At 46.8% G+C, this 22,496-nt stretch overlaps 1 protein-coding gene across 1 annotated transcript in view; it reads right to left on the bottom strand.

The window, feature by feature from the left end:
• GDPD4 (glycerophosphodiester phosphodiesterase domain containing 4) overlaps nucleotides 1–22,496 on the bottom strand; it is a 36,888-nt gene that overhangs the window by 13,111 nt on the left and 1,281 nt on the right. Inside the window, exons 2-5 of the mRNA XM_010133851.1 lie at nucleotides 8,776–8,984; nucleotides 8,082–8,185; nucleotides 6,978–7,071; nucleotides 1,687–1,746 (exon numbers count right to left, since the gene is read on the bottom strand). Coding sequence (XP_010132153.1) covers nucleotides 1,687–1,746; nucleotides 6,978–7,071; nucleotides 8,082–8,185; nucleotides 8,776–8,958 — 441 coding nt within the window. The 5' untranslated portion in view covers nucleotides 8,959–8,984. The remainder of the gene's footprint in view (nucleotides 1–1,686; nucleotides 1,747–6,977; nucleotides 7,072–8,081; nucleotides 8,186–8,775; nucleotides 8,985–22,496) is intronic.

The following is a 22,496-nucleotide window of genomic DNA, read 5'->3' as shown; positions in this document are numbered from 1 at the left end:
GGAAGGTGCCTCTGTCTCTCTCTATTGGTGCAGATGGAGCCTCAATGATGAGCTCACATTACATCCCCAATCATCCAGAAGGGATGAATCCCAGCCCAAAGAGACAGCAACACAGCTTCCTTCTGCTATGAACTGCTTTGGAACAGGCTTCAGCAACAGCAAAAATACCCATAATTAAGAGATGAGAGTTCCCCTTTTAACCAAAAAAGTGAGGAGGTAGCTCAGTCTATTCCTTGGCTTCTTGCTCAGTTTGGTCCCGGCGCAGCGGTGACAGCAGGCTTTTCTTGGTACAGCATCTATCTGCTAAGAACTAAGTGCAAGGAGAAATTGGACCTAACCATTCTTAGAATCATAAAATCACAGAATGGTTTGGGTTGGAAGGGACCTTTAAAGCTTCTCTAGTCCAACTCTCCTGCAGGGAGCAGGGACAGCTTGCTCAGAGCCCCAAGGGCCAACCTCACCTGACATGGGGCCAGTGATGGGGCTTCTCCCACCTCTCTGGGCAACCTGGGCCAGGGTCTCCCCAACCTCAGCATCAAACATCTCTCCCTTCTCTCTGGTCTCAATCTCCCTCTTCCACCTGAACCCATCACCCCTTGTCCTGGCCCAACAGACCCTGATCCAAAGCCCCTCCCCAGCTTTCTCAGAGGCCCCTGGAAGCACTCACAGGCCGCACTAAGGTCTCCCCGCAGCCTTCTCTGCTCCAGCCTCAACACCCCCAACTCTCTCAGCCTTTCTTCACAGGAGAGATGTTCCAGCCCTCACATCACTTTTGTGGCACTCCTCGGGGGTCCTACAAATCATCACCTTAATAATACATCCTAAACGTCTTCTGGCCAAGCATGCTGTCTTGAAATTTTTTTACAAATTTTTCTATATCTTTTCAGTTTTTATGGAAGACATTTTTCAGCAGTAAAGATGAATGTGTTTCCGTTACTTAAATGCAGAAACACAGGATCAAGTGTCTGCACGTTCAGCTATTCCCTTCCACCACAAGATTTTTCCATCACATTTTGTTCTCCCCTAAACTGCATGGCTAGAGGCTTGTTTCTTAAACGCCTCACAGAGCCTCAAGTATTTCTTAAGGAAGGTGATTCTAATGCATCATTTTGCCGTGACAACTCTGAGGATTTGTTTTTCCACCTTCAAAACTCCAGGTGGCATTTCCCAAACCACCCAAAACCAAAAGGCATAAGGTACCAGGAAGCCTTGGAAAAGCCAATTTCTCTTCTGCAGAGGTAGCAGCCACTTTTTTCAGTGCTGCTGGAGTCTGCTTCAGAAAATTATGCTGTGCTTCTCTTTTGCTTTTGTCTTCATGTTACCACATGTAGACATGTCAAATATAGATATCTTCACCTGAATGAGTCACTGCAGGCTCCTTTTAGAGTCAGTGGGGGGAAAAAAGGTACTTGAAGTGTGATTCATCTCATCTTAAATTAGATGCTTATGACCAGCTGAATGAATTGCATCCTCAGAGGATTAATTTCCCTCCACTGACTGCAAAGAAAGTTTAGGTGATCCGATCAGGTGGAGATATCGTTCTTATGGGTATCTAAAGTCTCCTAAGATTAACCTCTTTCCTCTTTTCCTTCACTCCTATAATCTAAGATGTTTTTCATGCAGAGAAACAAACTCAATCAATTTAATGCATGGATTAGAGTACCAGAAATCCCTGACTCTCCCCACCTTGTGACTCCAGTGTAGGTACAGCTGCTGACCTTCTGCAAGCAAACACATCGCTAGGACCTGGGAAATCAAGAAGAGATTGTTTGCATCTTGGTAGAAGATGATGGAGTACGTTCAGTGAATTATTTTTGCATTGGTAAGTCACTTTACACCAGGTCTTCCTGCACAGTGTCAAGGCTGTTAGCAGGTCCAGTAGATGGAGGAAAGTGTTCATTGATGCAGTAAAAAAGCTTCTGAAATGGCCAAGCACATATCAAGGCTGCCCTGCAGGATCAAAGCCCTTTCATGGGTAACAGATAATTGGTCACTTTGGGGTACACACTTTCAATGACTTTTCTTTGTGAGTACCAACTCTAAAAGAGGAATGATGGCCAGGATTGATTGTTATGGTATGACCCAATACAGCACTAACCTTGTTTATTTTCTGTGCATTTGTTGTAATTAGAGGCATGTCATCTGCGGGAGACAAGTCAGGGAATCAAGAATGCCTCCAAAGCATCACAAATTTACAGAGCAGACAGCAGAGGAGACAACACTTGCACAGTAATCACAGGAAACGTGAGACAAGTACATCTCAGAACAGGGAAAACTGCCTTGGAGATTAAAAGACTCTAGTCTTCAGTGGCTGGCACATTCCTTCCCTCCAGTGGCAAGCTGTAGCCCTTGGGCAGGGTTCCTGTGAGGCATGGCACAAACCCCAACGAGGGCAGTGGACAACTCGAGAAGCCTTGGACACCAAGAAGCAAAGGACAAGGAAAGCCAGTCTCTTCCCAAACTCTTCTGATGAAGAGTTTCTTCAAGTTGTCCCAGACCTAAGGAGCCCATGAACCCAATGGTGAATTTCACCAGGAGAAGTACCTTGCTGCCATGAAAAAACACAGGTCTGTGCTCAGGAATCCAAGTGCCTGGGGCAAGATTCCCAACCACTGTAAAGGACATTTTGGGGACTTGTATCTCCAGATATCAAGGTTTAGAGAAAAGCATGTTAGCAGACAGCAGTGCTCCACTGAGAAGGATCATTTATGGTGCAAGTCCCTCCAGACGGTAGCACAGTGGGATTGTATGGAAACAGGACATAGAAATCTAGAGGAAGAGGCTCTTCTCTCCTGAAACACAACTATAAAGGAATGCAAGCTTTTTCCCATCCAGCTACAAACTCACTCTCTTTTTTGGGATCATGTTGATTTGAGGCAAGATATAAGCTCACCGAGAATACTGATCAGCTTTTAAGTGGTTCTTGACATGTTAGCCTCCTTTAATCGAATCCTACACCAGTACATGACGAGTAACCATGGGAGCAGTCCAGAGAGAATTGAATTACTGCTAAAGATCTTAAGCCAGTCCCATTTAAATAAGCTATTTCAGAAAAAGAAGAAAAAAGACACGTTGCCCCTTTTTTGTAAGCAGTGTTATACAAAGAACTTGGCCCTTGCCTGTGGAGCAGCCAAATGCTTATTCCACAGACCATGCTTAGCCAGACTCAACCCTGCTACTGCAGTATAACTTCTGTATGAATGAGACATCACATCTGGGAATGCTATCAGAGGGTGAGCTCATCTTTATGGATAGAAATAACATCTCAGTATCAGCTTACAAGAGGAATAACTGCCCAGTTTCATCCTCAGGGGGTGAAGAAGGAACTCTTGTGTTGCACCGCTGGTCACTATAGGAGAATACATCATGATGGTCCAATGAGGTGATGTGATGTGCGCCCCTGAAGCTTAACATCTCAAGCCACAATCTCCCAGTTTCATCCTCCTCCTCAAAAGCTGCCTCAAGACCTGTCCAACATGCCCTTCTACAGAGAGCAACTGCCTTTAGAAACGTCCCATATGCTTGCACCTAGAACAGGACTTCCTCAGGCAAAGGGACAACCAGCACCAGCAGGTCTGTCTCCTCCAGACAGCTTCCACAGATATCCTGGGATTGTCTAATGCAAGTACAAAGGTTAGGTGTCCATTATGTACCTCTGAGACTACAACCAAAGTCCATCTTGTCGGCCCCATATTCTCCCCAAATCTTGCAGCCTCCAACACTTGTATTCGTCTCTTCTTTAGTATGAGGTATGGAAGTGCCACCCCTCCAGCATCTACCTGCAAAGTGGTAATTAAGGGATGCTTCTCAGTGACAAGGCAGATGGATTTGCTGCAAGGAGGATGTCTCCTCTGTCTCATTCTTTCTGAGTGAGTGCACAGACCACAAGGATGCTGCAAAAGGATGGACAATAGACCCTTAATCGCACCCTACTTCAGCATGGGAGTAATCTTGTGCTTCTTTCAATACTGCTGGTGAGGCTTAGGCAGGCTCTGAACCAACCATCACAAGGACAGGGGGGCAGGCACTTGGACACTCAGCTCACCTGAAACATCTGCTCATTTAGACACTCGCAACAACAGAATTCAGGTCCTTACACTCACTTTCTGACAAAAATGCAGCAATTCAAAACTTGTTTGGTACCTAGTCTCTCAGGGACAGAGGTTTGAGATCACTTTTTGGTCTTCAGTGCCAACGTACCCTTTTGAGTCCTCTCTTAGCCTATAAAAGGAAAGGCCACCACACATATGAACCTCTTTTCTTTCTACAGGCATGGGTCACCTTCCCCAAACCCTTAGAACAAATATGGTTAAACTACAGAAAGGAAAATATTATCTGTTGGTATTTGAAAGACTGAGCAAGAAAAGCTTTTTCTTGTCCACTGAGCATGAATGTCCTGCAGTTAGAGCACTCAGCTTAACCTTTTAACTCTAATGGGGGTGAGAAAATTGTCCTGGGGAGTGATAACAATTGAATTAATTGAAACTGATTGTCTGAAAAAATGACAATGATGCATGCCGATGGAAAGCGTCTCTCTACAGACAGCAAGTGCTTTTTTGTGCAGTATTTTGCCAGTGGGCAGAAGAGTGTTTGCTTCATCGGTTCACAATAAGGTCATGGAAGCAGGCTTGCAGGCTCCAGTTGGGTGTCGTCATTAAACAAGAGACTATGGTGCTCACAAATGAATCCAGACCAGCCACTGGTTGCTATAAAATCTTTTTGCTCCAACAAGGTCATCAGGGTGCTCAGTTTTCTGATGTGATGAGCTGATGATGCAAAACATCTCAAGGAAACATTGGCTGGGTGACAGTTTCCAGTCCTTCCTGCAACATATGTGGAGATAGTCTCCATCCAACACTGTTCAACCAGAACAGGGGATGTAATTCATAGTGGGGGGAGGCTATTTGACCATCAGTTGTCTGAAATGTATTAATTAGAGCAATCCAGCTAGCGTATAGTACCACACTGATAGGTTTATTTAGATGGGGAAGGGATGAGCTGCACTTACTAGCCTGTGATGCTGCTGGTGTTTTGCTGGGTGGTTCATCCAAAGCTACAGTGAAAGGCCAGATGTTGTGACAAGGAATCTCTGCAAACACTGATGGAGGGGTGACTCCTGGTAGAATCATTCTCTATTCTTAGCCAACAGCTTTGGGTGGTCACCATGAAAGCATATCACGAAAGCAAGGAGCAAATGGACCCTTGTTGCAGGGGCTGTCTGCAGAGCAGAGGAACCTTTAAAGTGTTCCTCTTGTAGGACTTGTCTGATAGCACCCAGACCACTTGTACTCTTTCAGGTTTATCAGTGCTCACCCTCATAAGGAGGGCAAATGCTGTTAGCCTCCTTAGACAGAAGTGAGCTGCTGAGAAGAGGAGGAGGAGGAGGATGTGTCCACACAATGAAGAGTGAGACCAATACTGGCTGATGTTTGGATCCAAACAGAGCATGATCAAGGTGAACACCAGCCCCAGGGGTCTTTAGACTCCTCAAGCCCAGGAAAACCTGAAAAGCCCATTTCTAGCATGTGCTACGATGGTTTAGTCTGATCTTGAGATTGACTGCAGATCCGTGGCCTGCTGAGGAACAGTCTCAGAGGTACTGTTGTCATATCAGCATCTCTGGTAAAGTTCTGAGCTGCCCAAAGGACCATTGTAACCACCAAACCACCCGCACTACTTCACGGCCACTGGGAAAACCAGGTACGCTTAATAGTAAACATTGAGCCTCAGAGCCACCAGGGTGGCACAAAATCCATGTAATTAAATACTGTCATTCGTCCTACTCAGGGCTCAGTTATCCATAGCTTTTGTAAGGCTATTGGTTGCTGCGGGCATGGCCAAGCAGCTATCCTGTTTATCACTTTGAGTTTTATATTGCTAACACTAGAATAGAATCACTGTTTGTTTGTACTTCGGCAGGGACAAAGGACCCCAGAAAACTGTTGCATTAGGCACTGCATGAATGGAGCAAAAAGAGATTCCCTGCCATGAGCAATTTACAGACCGTCTGTATGATGACACATCAGGGAATGGGTAAGAACAGCAGGAAATGATGGCAAAAGCTGGTTGTCTTGGACACGAAGGTGAACCAAAGCCATAACCTCACCCTCAGCATCTGCCTTTTCAAAATGAAAGTTGGAGCAGACATGAGACTGAATGTGGACCCCTGTCCCTAGAGTCAAAGTGATTTCTTAGCCTATAGCTCTGGATGCAGAAGGTGGGAACACAGATGCAGATCTGTCTTTATTTGGAGGGGTGCCTTTAAGGGAAAGGACAGAGAAAAAGGAAGAGTAGGTAGAAATTTTAGGAAACGTTTGGTTTTGGTATGTTTCCAGTAACCAAAGCCGACAAGAGATCTGAAGCCTACAGAAAATTTCACAGGATTTAGAAAAGCGAAGATGTCAGGAACAATGTGTCTTTGAACATAAACTTCAGCAATGTTTTGTGACCACATCTGTCATCTCTACCTGGAGAGAAACCCCCCAGCAAAGCTGAGTGAGTCAAAGCAGCTTCAGTAATAATGTTCCTCTTCTTCTAAAGAGATTTTTTATTCATTAGTAGAGGAATAACTCAGCTTTGATGACATACCACCACTGCTACATGACTCAGAGCCCCATACTTCCCTGCTGTCAAAGCAACAATCCTTAGCTTCCCCTAAATCTAAACCCAGCCACTGCTGGCTCAGCTTTTCTTGGGTTGAAAGAGAGGCTGGATACATAGATCAAACGAAAATCATTGAGAAAAATCACAGAAACTACATGTGGCTCTGGGACTGCCAAGTTGAAATCAGTCATGCACAGGTGGACACGGGGAGAAAGTACCGTAAAGACTTCTTGTGTTCCCAGTCTCCCCCAGGTATCCACTGTCTAAGGATCCTATGCAGGGCTAGGTTGAGCTTTGGTCTGACATCAAAGCCATCACTGTGTTTATTTTTTAGGGCCATAAATCATAGTTGGCTTACAAGGAGCATCACTTACCAATAACAGCGCGATGTATGTGAACAGGATTCCAGCCACAATCAGGAGAACAAGTGACCAGAGGAACCAGAAGCCCAGGTTTCCATAGTTATACCTAAAAAGAAATAAAATATTTTAATAATGCTTTAGCAGGTGGACTGAAAGGGAAACAATCCTGATCTTTGAAATTTTGCAATTTTCAAAGCAATAAAACAAAGAAGGAGGGAGGAATAACCTACCCTGTAACACGCAAAAGTGGTTAAGAGCCTCCTTCCCCAGATCCATGATGGCATTAATCACCAGACTAATACCCCAGGGTGCTGGTGGTAAAATACACCAGCTCCCAGTTTGTCTATAAGACACAGCACCTTGCTGCTGACAAGGCAGCCTGGGGAAACTGTGAGATGACATGACTCAGGCCAACAGCCCACATTGTCTGCCCGTGGGTGTGTGGGGCAGCGTGGCAAAATAGAGAGTAGAGTCGGGTTTTGAGGGAGAAAACACCAGAAAGCTGGAGGAGCTGCAGAGGGATTGCCCAAGGAGAGAGAAGGAAGCTTTACATTTTACCCAAATGCTCCATAAAGATGAATAACATTATTAGACCTTTCTTCCCCATAATTAAACCTGAGCTGTTTAATTTAAGGGGCCAGATTCACATAACTGTTTCCTACGTACTGTAGAGAGGAAAGGATTTGCATTAATTCCTGCCAGTTACTTCTTACTTTCAAGCCTGGGAACATGCAATTCTCTTTGCAGTGAGATAGCTGGTGCAATGCTTCTGATGTCAGCCCCGACATTTCTTCAGAGGGAAAGATGCAGAGAAGGAAAGGAAAGAGCTATTTAGTCCCCTTCACTTGCAATGTTTGTGATTACGCTTCTCCCCTTTCTCCCAAATTCACTCTTACACCTAAAAACAGTAGCCAAGCAAAGGGCAGAGCCTCTGCACCTCTGAAGTCTCTGGACATTGAATTTGGATGCTGTACTCAAGAGTTCAAGGAGACAAATCTTTGGCTCATTACTAAAGTGTCCTGAAGTAGTGCAGCTGCTGGGGTGGGGGCTCGTCTCTTCCCAGCTACCCTGGGGACCTGCCCAAGGAGCAGGAGAGGAGGAAAAAATTGTACTTACCAGTCAAAGTTATTGTAGTCATTTTTCGCTTCACCCCACATGTACAGAAAGACCAGAGAAAAGCAGAAAGCTCCAACAAGCAATGGGAAAAACACGCATTCCCGCTGGAGAGGGAGAGGAAGGACGAGTGGTCAGAGCCTTATCTATCCCAAAGCACATGGCAGATACTTTTAGGCTGTCCTGAAAACATGTGGTTTTGTCTTGGACCTCCTGAAGTAGATATGGAGATTACTTCCTCCCATCTCCTGTGACCTGGGGAACGTCCTCAAAAGCTTACCCTGCAGTATTTATGTTCAGGGAAAACAGATCTCATGATTTCACAAATGAACAGGATTTTAACCACCTCACGTGAGAGGGAGGTGCTGCTCTAGGCAGCAGCCCTCTCTGCAGTTCTTACTGCTCACTCATCCCCAACTTTACTTCTTTAATCTGGCTTTGAGATGTTTCACTGGCCAGGAGAGTTTTGTGCAAGGTCCTTGCCTGCCACCACACATTTGTTCACTGCACGATGGCACAGGAAAACTGAGCTTTCCACAGAAACACATCTATACATCAACCACCCAACAGATCTCAGTGGGCTCCAAACGACGTTGGGCAGGGATGTCTTTGGCCCATGACATCAAACACTTGTCAGCTTGGACTGACCTGCCCCTACACAGAAATCAACGTCTGTGCAGATTTTGCGAGAATTTACCGTTTTGCAGCAGCATTTCCCAGGCTCGGTCCGTCTGCGCTGGTATCGCTTCCACCGGCAGCTGTAGAAACCAGCCAGGCAGGAGATGAAAGGCTGATGCTCGTACCTTTGTAGCAAGCGCCGACGTACCACCTTCAGCTTCCCAAACTTGAGCCTCTTGAGGCTGGTGGAACTGGCTTCCATTTGAGTGGCTTTATCTCATCTTCCTCCTGAAAAAAGACCACAAGTTTTTATGGGGAGACCGTGACCCTCCTTTCCTTCTGGGTAAGCTCTTCATATCAGAAAAAAAAGAGAGGAAGTTCTCTCAAAAGGATGTTGTGACCAGCAGGGAAGGGTGCTGAGAACACCCCACCTAATTTCATATACCTAAGTGAGATGAGGGAATTAATCCAACATCACTGTGACCTGTCTGCAACCTGCTGCTATTTAAATAGTCCACGTAGGAATTGAACTAAAACTCTCCACGTAAACATCTCTCTTATCCTGGCAAAACTACAGCACTACAGAGACTGATCCCTCAAGGAAAAACTATTTCCTGTCTGAAACAGTTTACTCGGCACCTTTTCCGAAGGTAGAAAAAGTAGCTGCAAAGACACACACACACGGGAGATGCCTTCATTTTAAACAAAGAACTTGGTGGTAAATTGCAATCGCTGTAGTTAACAGCAAAGCAAATAGCACATGGGTTTGTGCCAGCAAAGAGTGGTTCACCCAGCAGGGACCACAAGGAAAGAGCTAGAGAAAAAGTCTTGCATTGGCATACAAAGAAGCACCATCATCCAACACTTCTTTAGAGTCTAAGAATACCCAGAGATGTTCTTCTGTTGCATTAGAAAGTGCCATCATGTCCTTGAGTCCATACCAGCCACATAGAAATCCAAGCATGTCTGCTGCAAAGTCCCAGCTCAGGACTCAAATCTGCCTGATTTACCTGACGTAGTAACAGTCTTTGAAGAACAAGAATGAACAAGTTGCTGCACTAAACACGTGATGAAACACATACATACGTTTTTTGTGAATCACTCAGAGCCCCGTCTGTCTTTGCAGGAATCAGGGGTAAATCCTTGCAAAAAACTGATCAGTTTGCAGAAAGTACAAATAAAACAGAGACATAAGATGCAAGTTAAAACTGAAATGATGCATCCCTGGTACTCTTTGCAACTATCCTAGATTATTGGCAGCTGGAGTGAATGAAGAGAGGATGGAAATGAAACAAAAGGGTGTTCAGTTTGGACTTCTACTAACTGAGCAGTGCCCAAGCGATCCTAGAAGCCAGCCCTAGAAGCTCAGCAGTATCAGATCTGGGCATCAGTATGTCACCTCATAGTAAAAAATTGATGCCAATCTCATGTGGCAAGATAGTGATACCGCTCTTGAATTACCCCATAGAAGGGCAGTGCAGGCATTATGCCACCAGCAAGTGGTGCAGCTGACAGCTGATCCTGCTGTCATCATCAGCCAGCCTCAAGTACATCTGGCATAAACCCAGCAACTACCAAGTTACCACAGCCACCTCTTTTGAACATGTTTGACCCTTCAGAGCTCTTACCAGAGGGATATCATGCGTTAGAAAGGGTTGTAGTATTTGTAACTTCCTATGAGGATCCCTAAACTATGATTTTCCCCTGTTGCCAGACCACAGCATCCATTCTTGCCCAGCCCTTCCCCTTCAGCAACAGGACACTGGACCAAAACCTTCAGTTTTGCAGGCATGAGGTTTGTTGCTCAGATTCTTAGTGTGGGCACAAGGGTGAATATTTAACTACGAGCACATAGGATTTGACAGGGAAACAGAGACAACAGAGACCTCAGCACACTCTTTGCTCCATCTGGCTGATTACAGCAGTATGTCAGGTGTTAAATCTAGGGGTTAGTCTTCCCCCCTCATAAAAATTGCCAGGGATGGAGATTCCACCATCTGCCTAAAACAAACTAAGCCAGTCCAAACTAGCTTTATGGTTAAGTTTTTTCCCAATATCTAGTCTCCTGTGTTACAGTTTAAACTCACTACTTCATTCACAGTGGATATAAAAAATAGCTTAAAACTCTCCCCCTTGAAGCTATTTCACAACAGTTTGGATGACTTCCCCTAAGCCCTCTCTATACTGAACAACCCCCGGTTTTCCTCATCTTCCCTTGTAGCCCATGTTTTCTGCTCCTCAGATCATCCTTGTATGGAGTCCACAGTCACCTGATATTTGGGATTTTCATCGTATTTCACATGGTTTTTGGCATGTAGTAGGCATAACAGGATGTGGTGAACAGCCCCTCCAGATGTGACCTGTTCACCCAGAGCACAGGATACTGGACACTTGCAGCATCCAGTTTCTCTCATTGTCAAACACATTGTCTGGTCTTGGACATCTGAATGTTCAAATAATTCACACTGGACTTATCCCCAGTGGAAAGGGAAAGGTGTTTTCAGCTTTATGCACCAGAACACTGAAGAATGTCTATATAATTAAGAATTTAATGAGCTCCCACCTTAGTCTTCCCATGCAAGTCATCTCTCCAAGCCCAGGGGTTGTTGTGAAGGGACCCTTCGTTGCAGGGGAGGCTGGGGAGGGAGGCAGAGGGGAACACAGCCTTCTTTCCATAACCACTTCCACCAGCCCTGGCCCTCCCAAAAACATCAGGCTAGCCAAAGATGAGCAAAAACCTTCATGTCTCACATCCCCCAAATCCCAATTGACTGCATTGCCCAACATGTTTAGGCTACCACAGCAATAAGCAGCTCCATAAAACCTTTCAGTATGAAAAAACAAAGAGCATCACCTGTCCCCTTCTTTGGACTCCGGCTTCTGCTGGCACTGTATCCATGCACCCCTCTTCCTTGCCCTGCCTCTTCCTTTTCTCTGACCAGAGACCCTGTCCCTCTTCTCCCAGACCCCAACAGGCCGACCTACCTCACCCAGCTGCTCCTCTGCACCGTGCAAAGGGCCAAAGCATTGCACAAAGGCAATAAAACTAGACTAAACTTCCGTCTCGTGGAACACAGATGCTTTCTGACATATCTCTGCTTGAGTAAATGGTGATATATTGTTCTACACAAGACAATCTGGCCTGCTAAAGAGACACAGGCCCCGCAGGACAACTACTCTTAGCTAGCTCAGTGATGATAGGTTGAAGTTACAAATTGTTGTTTCTTCAGGAGTATTTTGTGAGCTTGGGAGTTTGAAAGCTGTTTCCACCAGGAGGAGAAGGTGCAGTTGGGGTACAGGAGCTGTTCAATGCAATGCAGTGTCTGAACGGACAGGGGACAGTATAGCAGAAACAGCACAAACAGCAGGAGGAAGCCACCCCTTCCCTCTTCTTTGGGATGCCAGTCCAGGGCTAGCTATCCATCACAGGCTCAGACCTCAGAGCCCTCAGTGGTCAAAAGGGATGCTCTGTCCAAGAGCTGACTTCAAATTCTTCAGGGCATGGTGGCACCAAGCCCTTGCCAAACCTTGAGAAATGGCACTAACGAGGCCAAAGTTTAGGCATTGAGTTCATCAATTCTGCACCCAGGAAAATTATTATTTGGAGCTCTTTGTAAGAAGGAGCTCATTGCTCTCTCCCATCCTTTACTAGCATCTGCTCTTTCTTTCTGACATGAGCTGACAAGGGAATGAGAGCTGCTGTGGCTGAGGTCCTCCTCTGCTCCAGAGAGAGATGGCTATGCACAAAAGAGCTGTCAGACCCATCCAGAAAGACAACTAGAGACCAACAGAGGCTAGAGACCAGGGAAGCCAATGAACCACATCTGCTGGGACCAGCAAGCTCTCATCCAAAGCAGAAACCACCTTGCCAAGCCTCACATCATGACTTGACCCAAGCCTGCTCCTGCTCCCTTTGGGCATACAGGGCTCACCTAACAAATGGGAGATTTTGAGCCATTCTGCCCCACAGCTGTAGGGGACTGCCTGTAGGTCTCTGTAGGTCTCTGCTGAGGAACAAAGCACCAGACATGTTGAGGCAGTAGACAAAAGGCAATACTTGTGTGCAGATGCAAAGAAAATTTCACAGTGGTCAGGAAGACCAGGGACAACTCGCCAGATATTTGGTCACTCCCTCTGAAGGCAGTGACTCTTCAGAAGAGCTCATCTCCCTCTGCAGCTCTGCAAGATCTGCAATGCATTTACACTGTGCTGTGGCAGGTATCAGCAACCCTCCAGTGGTGACTCGGGGAGAAGCCCAGGAGAAACCCCATCTTAGATGTGACAAGTCCCATGTGAGGATGAAGAAGACCTCATCCTAAGGGCAGCCAGAAGAGTCCTTCTCTGCTCAAAATGTACTTAGATCTCCAGGCACTCCTTTCTTCTCCTTATCTATGTCCTTCCACGCAGGCATCTCTCCTCCCCTTTTACCTCCAAATCTTCTGCCAGTTTCCTGCCCTCAGGTGCATCTCCATGTGCTCAGATAACTGTGTTTAATTTAATGCAAGCTCCCTCCTTACACTCAGTCACCCTTCAGGTTCTCCACGACCCTCCGTCCCATGGTTTCATCCTTGCTCACAAATTACCAGCCTGCTGTTACAGTTGTTATGGGGCATTCAGAAGCCATAACATCTTTCCCATGATCTGGCTGAATCTACTACTGGCTCGGATGACATCAAACATTGAAACATTTGACTTCATAAGCATCTGATCCTAAGAGATAATATCACAGCGTCTGGTCCCAACACCACAACACAGAGCAGATGCAGAGGCTGAAAGCCAGGAGGTCTGTGTCAGGATTTGGAGCAGTTCAGTCATTGCCCGGACATATCAGAAGGCCTTACAGTGCTTGCATCTAGATTTGAAGCACAGTGATCCTAAAATTTAGAGGTCATCTGCAGCCCCTGCCCATCTCTACCAGGCAAAGATAAATGGGTAGAGGAGGGAAACTGCAAGCTTGGGTCCATTCACTGGAAAAGAGGCAGGAGCAAAGAGCAAGCAGGAAAACATGCATCAGTGGGAGAGCAAAGTTTAGGACTCCTTAGCAAGTGAGCCGTGAAAGCAGTAACATATGTTTTTCAGCCCCATAAACCCAAGAGACCTCAGGTCTTTCCCTTGCAAACAGAGACTTTGTTTGCTCACAGATAAAAGTCCTCATAATCGCAGGCAGTTGGACAGGGCTGCTTATTTCTCACTGCTTGACAAAGTGAAGAAAAGCTTGAGAAATGCCCCAGGGGGGATGATGGAGGAAGGAGCAAGAGAGAAAAAACAGAAAACATTCAGCCACATAGCCTGAACAAGAAGGTGCTGCAAGAGGAGCTTGCTTGAGATATCAGCATACAAGCAAGGAGAAAAAGCCCTTCTCTTTTTTGGTGCTGCAGAGCTGGGGCATTCACCTTTCAAGGGGTAAACAGGTACCACAGCTGAATTTGTCACTGCTTTTTCCTTGGACCTTGTAAGTATTTCTTCACTTTTCCTTGCATCTACTGAGCTTTCTCCAACATGAGATCCTGCAACACATGAGCAGCAGGGTGCAGGGCTCTTTCCAGATGTTCTTCTGCTGCAAGAAGAATGTTGGGAAAAAAAATATGTGGATACCAGGAGCCATGAGAGAGATGTGGGAATGGTCATTTCTCAGCACCTGAGCATAGCCAGCTTGCCCTGAGCATCTTGATGACATAGGAAGGCAGGAGAACAGGACTGATGCCCACCCTGCCCATACCACCATTTCTATGGGATCTGGAAACAAAGTGAACCCTGTGTTAGGGGAGAGAGGTGCCTTGAGCCTAAGCTGACCCTTCCCAGCACCTGCACGTCCCTTATTCGGGGACTTCTGGTGCCATCCCACCACACTGGGTCATCATTTCCTGCCCTTCCACCCAAGAGTCTCCCACAGCATCTCACCAACAGAGGCAAAGGAGTAAAATCAACCTCCTGGCAAGCTGCTGGTTGGTCACCATCACCATGAGCCACACACTGACCTTACCACCAGCCAGAAAAGCCCAGCAAAGAGCATCCCTTAAACATGCATTTGTGTCCAAGGCTCTGGACCACAATCTAAGGTTCTTTGTATTTCACCATCATCTGCTTTCTGTTTCTTTTCAAGGAGTTAATGAGGTTTAACACTCGAATAGAAAAAGGATCAAAGAAACTAAAGTCAGTCATAATCTCTCTGTGATATGGAATATTCTCTATATCCTTTCCCTTTCCTGGCAGATGATAATTATAATATATCACTAAGACTTTCAACTGTTTCTTTATAAGCCCTAATTATATCTTACTTCTGTGTGGGATCCCAGACAAACGTGCAAAGCACATTCTGTGTATTGATTAGCTGTTGGCTTCAAGGTGCCTTTAGCTCAAAGGAACAATAGGGCTTAACACGGGAAATAATGAATGGATGTGGAAGTGAAAGGGGAAGGAATAACTGCGCCCGTGACTGTGGGGACAATATTTATCCATTTCAGTTGTTGTGGTACACCTCCAACATGCAATGGCTGTTGTTTTCAAAGCGATAGGGATTTTTCTACCAAGGTTAATGCTTAACAGGTTGCCCAGAGAGGTGGTAGAAGCTGCATCCCTGGAACCACTGCAGGTCAGGTTGGACCCTGGGGCTCTGAGCAGCCTTCTCTAGTTGAAGATATCCCTGATTATTGCAGAAGTTGGTCTAGATGATCTTGAAGGGTCCCTTCCAAGCCAAACTATTCTATGATTCTACATTTTGTAATATGCCACCACACTTTGAACAGACACAAATAATCAAACCCATTTCTACCAAATTAACTTAAAAATACAGCTGAATCCTGCATCTAGTAGCACTGCACAAGGACTTATCCCCATCACACAGGAGTCAGAGCTATAGCCTAAAGGTGAGACACCCAGCAGGAGCTGGGCTGAAAATGATGGGCATGGACTAATTGATTTTCAGTCCCAGTGTCTGCTAAGACCAGGGTTCATCTGTGGTCACATGGAAGATCTTCTGAGGCAACCAATCAATTTTGTGGGGTCAATTTGACAAGCCCTTGAGGAACCCCCATTGGTGGGGATGAGCGATATGGGTTTGGTGACCCTACAACTGGCCCCAAACTTCTACATATACCCCTGCGTGGTGAAGTAAGCCTCACTCCAAGGTGGGATCTATTCACCTTAAACCAAAACCAGACATTAGCCATGAGAATTAAGGGTAGAAAATGTACCTTAATCCCTGGCTTTATTCTAGAGTGACCACCATAGGAATAAAGCTCCAAAGTTGAACCACATTTTTTGCACAGATCACTTTTTCTTCTCCCCCAAAAACTATTTGGTGTCTCTACTCCTCAAGGTACCTCTCTCAACAGCCTCTCTGTTGAGAGAGCCTCTCATGCTTGGAGCATGTTTAACCCAATGTCCAGTCTCCAGGGATGACTCACAACTTTTTGCAGAAACCTCGTTTAATCATAATCATCATCGTTAGAAATTACAGCTGGTTTTCTTCATCTTCAAAGCACTTTGTGGGCTACGCTAACAAATGTGTGCCCAGGAAATTACTGGCCAAGCCTCAGAGTGTTTACAAGGAATTTTATCTAAATGCTTTGAGCTCCATGTGGAAACAGGCAAAAGGAAAATCATCATGTTTGTAAAAGGGTCTCACAGTGCTAGGGTAGATTTTCCCTCTCGCCTGCAAGGAGGGAGCAAAATGAATGTTTTGAATAAAGCTGATTAATAGCAGCTTAAAAAGAAAAAAGGAGAGGTTGAAGGGGGGGGGAGGGGAGAAAAAAAGCATATTCACATCCATCGTTATTATTCAAAATCTCCCAAAAGGGCCACGTGGTTTCAATTCTGCGGAGGTTTGCGTGTCACCAGCACCCCTCCACTGCAAGGAGCAAAACTGTGGGTCTGGCACAGATGGAGACGATTTCAGCTAAGGAAACTTCTCTTTGAGGAGGAATGGGAGGTTATTCCTACAGAGCTGTTCAGTGAGGTCTGGGTTTAAATTATTTTTCACTAAGAGCTTCTTTCTACAGAGGTCCACCCCACCTACCTTCTGGAGAGGTCCACCTAGCCCACTCTGCTTTTATTCTTGAAGGCCTTAATCACCCCAATCCTCCTTGTTAGAATGTTGTGCCTCCCCCTCTTCCCTCTAGAAAGTCCCCAAAACCCCAACTGTCCTTCTAGAAACTTCCTCCGCACCACTTGAGGAAAGGTAGCCACTCACAGCCACCGGCCTAGCATGTGTGGTGGCCATCAGGCCATACCAGCCCAGATTCTCCATGGTCCCAAGGACTAAAGCTGCAGCTACTTCATCGTGATGGGTCTATGTGATGAATGGGCAGAAGGCTCACCAGTCCTCTCTGCTCTGGGGAGGAGACGCTCCATCACCAAGGGGAAGAAAGGGTGACCCGTATCCAACCAAAGGTGCTCTCCCAGCCCACCCAGGGTGGCAGAAAATGCTGTTGGTTTTATTCATTATAGTGGAGGAGAGGAGATTCTGGTTGAGGGTAGAAAAGAAGCCCCAAATTCAGCATCAAATGCTGACCCAAATACAGCAGAGTTTTGTCATTTTGTGTCTGTTTTCTATATTTTCCGCTGCATTAAAATGTGGATAGGGCCCAGTTTGGCCATAGCAGGACCTGGAAAACTCTGGTACATCAGAACTCTCATTTAAAAAAAAAATATTCACCTATATGAAATGCCTTGGACGATGTGTGCTAAACAACCCCATGTCCCCCAGTCACTCCTCAGCGCACTTGTTCTCCAGACTCTGCACCAGCTTCGTTGCCCTTTTCTGGACACACTCCGGCCCCTCAATGTCCTTCTGGGAGTGAGCGGCCCAAAACTGGACCCAGGATTCAAGGTGCAACCTCCCCAAAGTACAAAGGGATGATCCCTGCCCTGGTCCTGCTGGCCACGCTAGTGCTGGTACAAGCCAGCATGCTGCTGGCATGACCAAACTGGGGTGAAATGCTGCTCCCCACACTTTGGTGTGGTCAACAGGAGAAGGGAAGAGTTTTGTCCTAACGTCTCTGTGGCTGTGCAACACCACCAGCAACGAAGCCTGCAGCCGTTCTCAGCCCTGTGCAGCACGTGGGGCACAGCCCCAGAATTTGCCCCTGGGTGGCCAGCAGCTTTCTAAGAAGTTGCTTTTCCACCATTTAAAAGTCACCATGGGGAGGCAAAAAGTGCTTCCATGGCTCAAAGCCTGCCTGGGAGGGTAGAAGGAGGAGGACTAAATCCCTTAAAAAAAAAAAAAGGAAAAAAAAGCTCAGAAAGGGGGGAAATATTTCTTTGAAGATAAATCCTACTTTGTGCAGTTCAGCGTGCCCTGGCTTGGGTCTCCCTCTGCTCCCGTGAATGCCTAAGCAGCTCTTTGTGCCCTCATGTTAAGGGGAGACGAGAAGATTGGGACGCAGCATGGGGGACCCTCTCTGGCCCCACAGCCCCACCAAGGGCAGTGCACCGCCGCAAGCATCATCTCTGAGGGAAGACTTTGTCCGTCAGCCAAGAGGGGGAAATAAAAGAGGTTTGCAGATCACATACCTCTGCCCGGCAGCTCTGCAGAGAGCTATTCAGCCCAGACAAAGGACCAGGGGCCCAAGACAGCCACAGCGCTGAAGCCCCCAGTGCCAGCCCTCCCCCAAGTTGCTAGTGTTAAAGTTCAGACCTTGGAGCAAAACACCCCTGCAAGGAGGGAAGGAAAGGGGCAGAAAGGATGTTTTCCATACCACCAGCCAGTGACCGCTCTGTTTAGTTACTTACAGCATCCCTATGTGTCAGGGCTGGCCCGGTTTTCCACTATAAGCCTGTGGTTCCACTGTTCCACTGTTCCCACAGGAAAATCCTTTCTAGCTAATTAAACTCTCACACATTTCAGCGTAAGCCATCTCAGAAAACTTTTGAACTCACTTCGGAGTGAAAAGATAGTCTGACACACAAGATCCATGCTCAAATCCCCTGACCTAACCAACCTACGGGCACAGCAAAGCCGTCACCCAGAGCCTCAGCTTCCCAGCTTAGGGTTGTCCAAACATCACAAGTGCAACAGATGTAACTGTACAGCTCATTTGATTTTGGTTCTTCTGCTGGTGTGAGCCATGGAGTGTGCTTAGCAAGGCAGGAAGATCAGTGTAGACCACCCATGGGCAGAACTTTGATGTACATCCTCGGGATCTAGGACACCCAGCAAAGTCAGCTCTGCTGGCAACCAGCAGCATTCCCATCCCAGCAGCCTGGAAGAAGGGAGCAGTCTATTTGGTTGCAGAACTTGAGGTAGATTTTTTCATTCCTTCCTTGGTCTTCCTGGAAGAGCAGTTTGACTCATCTCGTCTGTGAGCACAGTCACACTGAACTCCCAGTACAGCCAGCAAAGAGAAATGGACACCACTCAACTCATCCAAAGGCAGATGAACTGTCTCATGTGTGTCTCAGAATCACAGAATTGTTTTGGCTGGAAGAGACCTTTAAGCTCATCAAGTCCCACCATTGTCCCACTGCCAGGTCACCACTAAACCACGTCCCTAAAGTGTCCAGAGTGCCAGGGCACCAACCCAGCCCAAGACAAAGGGACATTCATCACTCAAACCCAGCAAGCCTATTTCAGTTCTGTGACCCTTCCAGATCTCTTCCAAGGAACTTCTGCATCCTGGGCTTCACAGACTACCTTGGTACGGGCACCAAAGCCCAGGGCTCCTGGAAGATGCTCCCCTAGAAAACCTCAGGCCAGGCAGATGTCAGCTTATGGGATGAAGAAAGTATTTGCCAGGATCAGGGAGAGCCAAGCACCACCAAGCACATGATGAACCTTGCCCTACTCAGTTTTTCCTGGCTTGGTTTAGCTCTTCCTGTGCTGGGAGCCAGCCCTGGAAGTCTGTGCCTGTCAAGGCATGAGGGTTCTGAAGTTACAGCTGACAGTAACAAAAATGCACCAGCTTGGTTCCAGGAGCTAGTAGGTGAACTTCTGACGTCCCATAAAGGCTCTCCTGACACCAGTCCTGGTGCAACTCCCAGATGACGATGTTTGTTAAAGCCTTTCACACCTATAGATCATGTTTCACCTCCTTCCACCCCAACCACCACCTCTTTCCAAAAAGCCTTTTCTGCCAAGTACGTCTTACCTCCTGCCCCAGAGGGACAGAGATGGACAGGGCCGCGTGTTGCCACTCAGCCAGCAGCATGGAGAGGCCAGCGCCACCACTGCCTGCAAATTGTCTCTCCCACTGATTGCGGGTCTATCCATGATGCCATGCAAAGGTCAGCCATGGAAATTATCCATGCAGGGTTACATGAAGCAGTCATGGGGACTACCCATGGTCCCATGGGTAGAACCACATGGAAGACACCAACAGGCTTATCGAGGGCAATAGTTCCCAACCTTACAGCACCTCGTAAAAGGTAAAAGGGTTGGTGTCATTTACTTGCATTTCTTGGAAGAACTGGTTATTCCTCAGCCAAAAATTCTTAAAAGCTTTGCGGGGAAAGAAAGCCCTTAAGAGAGAGCCACCATGACCCCACAGAACCTTTCTGACTGGTTTAAGGCATGAATCAATTAAAGCAAACACGGAGCAAAGGTTAATCAGTAGCAAGCACATCATAAGAAGTAAGTAGTCTTTTAAAAAGCCATTGGTTTAGCCAATTTCCCCCCTCCTCCATTTTCTAAAGTGTCTTTTATTTCTCCAATGCTGGAGACTTTCCAAAATCAGTCCAGTGATTAAGAGCAGCTGCCGAAAGGACCAGACTGAATCAGAGGCAGCAGACAAGGCTAGGGAAGCAGAGAGGATCGGACCTGTAATTGCCACAGGGGCTCAGTGCTGTACAGTATCTCAGGGACTGAAAACCTTCCAGGGGCTTCCAGCCTAATTAGAGCAGATGGAGGCTGGAGAAACAAGGAATTGCTCACAGTGGCATTGGAGAACAGAGGAAATGAAGAGGGAGAGTAAGGAAGGGACTGACTCCAAAGCATTTCTACACAAGCTATGACACTCCAGCCTGAGCATGCAGGCACACAGTGATGCTTCGAGCATGTCCCATGCTGCTGTGCCCTGCTTGCAGAAAAGTTCTTCCTTCTTTTTGCACCCAACAGTGGAGTTGACATCAAAACTGCCCCCATGGGCAGCAGCCACAACCTCATTCACATATGTACACAACCCCCCCACTCAACCCTGCCTGCTGCTCCTGTAGTGCACCACCATCACAGATAACATCTTGTCCTTGTCACCTTGCCATGTAGGTGTTGACTAAGGAAAAGAGCTGCCATACTGTTGTGTGCCCAAGAGCCTTCTCTTGGCACCAGGCCTGCAAAGAATGAATTACAGAATCACAGAATGGTTTGGGTTGGAAGGGACCTTAAATATCATCTAGTTCTGCTCCCCCTACCATGGGCAGGACACCTTCCACTAGAGCAGGTTGCTCAAAGCCCCATCCAACCTGGCCTTGGGTCCTAGGACAGAGTTCTTCACCTCTCTCTTGCTACAGCATCATGTGCACTCACAGACTACACAACCATCAGAAAGTACCTGGGCCAGGAGCATCCTGACCCTGACAGCAGATCCTCATCATGCTTAATATAGCATCTTCCCTGGGGACACCACAAAGACTCGCAAGGCAAACAATGACAGGAGGATAAGACCACTATGAGATGTGGGCATGTTAAACCCTCTAAAGTATCACTCTTCCCTCCTTTTTCCTGGAGAGGACAAAAAAAAGAACAGATATCAATGTCCCACTGGTGGGGAGAGTCACAGAGATCATGAGCCAAGGGCACCCTCCATTTACTTGGATCTTATGAAATTCCAGCCTCTCAGCCACCAAAAAGCATCCAGCTGTGGGTCCTCCTTGAATGCTGCTGGAAGAGTAGTGTCCATCACACGAAGCCCGTGGCTTCCCTCGGGGCTCATCCTGACATGAAGTCATGGTCTAGGGTGCAGCACAGGTTACGTCTCCAAGCTCTATCCACAACAGCTCCCTTTCTTTCCTTCCAGTAACATCTGGAGCCCAAAGGATATTGCCAAATTCTTATCCTATCTGCTCCTAAAAAAGCAGACCTACACCCTCCTTTCTTACACAGCACAGAGATCTCTGGGGCACCCTATAAGCCAAACTATAGGTGGTCACTCCAAGATGAGTTACAGACCTCCTGCGTCAAAACATCCCAAGATTTGGAGTTGGGTTTGGACCAAAGCCAGCCTATCAGGGCATGCAGAGCATTGCAGTCCCCACGAAGCACCCTGGGGAGCACCTCTGAGCTCCCTCCACCCTGTCCCCCATGCAAAGCCACCAAGCTGGGACTTCGCCTCCATCCAGTCACCTCCTCAGTCCAATGCCATGGCGTGAGGAAAGTCACAGGACTGGTCGTGAGACCCAGCTTTGTATTTTCTCTGCAAAGATTTCAAATGGCCCTGGAAATCTTGCACACCTCTGAAACATTTCAATAGCCAAGTTGGAAAGGAAGTGACAGCTTTGGCTCCCTTCACTTTCAGAACATTTTTAACGTCCCATGGTACATTATGCTTTTTTGTTGGTGGTGTTTTATGCTTTATTTCGTTGTTGTTAAATGCTAATTAAAAGCTTTGAGCAGCTGCAGGAAATGATTTCCATTCTCTCTTGCTCTTCCACCTGGTATCATGTGCTGGAGGGTAAGTCCTGAGAGACACAATGCTGCAAGATCAGGATTCCCGAAGCAAGCACAGAAGAAAAGAGGAGATGATATGCACCACGGGCTGGAGCTCCAGCTAATCAAAGTTTGCACTATCCAACCCATAGCTGTTCTGGTGCTGGTCCCTAGCTTCACATCAGCTGAGCACCCGACCCTGAATTAAACTTCACTCTTTC

The sequence above is a fragment of the Buceros rhinoceros genome, unplaced genomic scaffold, assembly GCF_000710305.1.
Source record: "Buceros rhinoceros silvestris isolate BGI_N320 unplaced genomic scaffold, ASM71030v1 scaffold4480, whole genome shotgun sequence".
Lineage (NCBI taxonomy): Eukaryota > Metazoa > Chordata > Aves > Bucerotiformes > Bucerotidae > Buceros > Buceros rhinoceros.
Note: the sequence above shows the minus strand (reverse complement) of the source record. Positions and strands in the feature narration are given on the sequence as shown.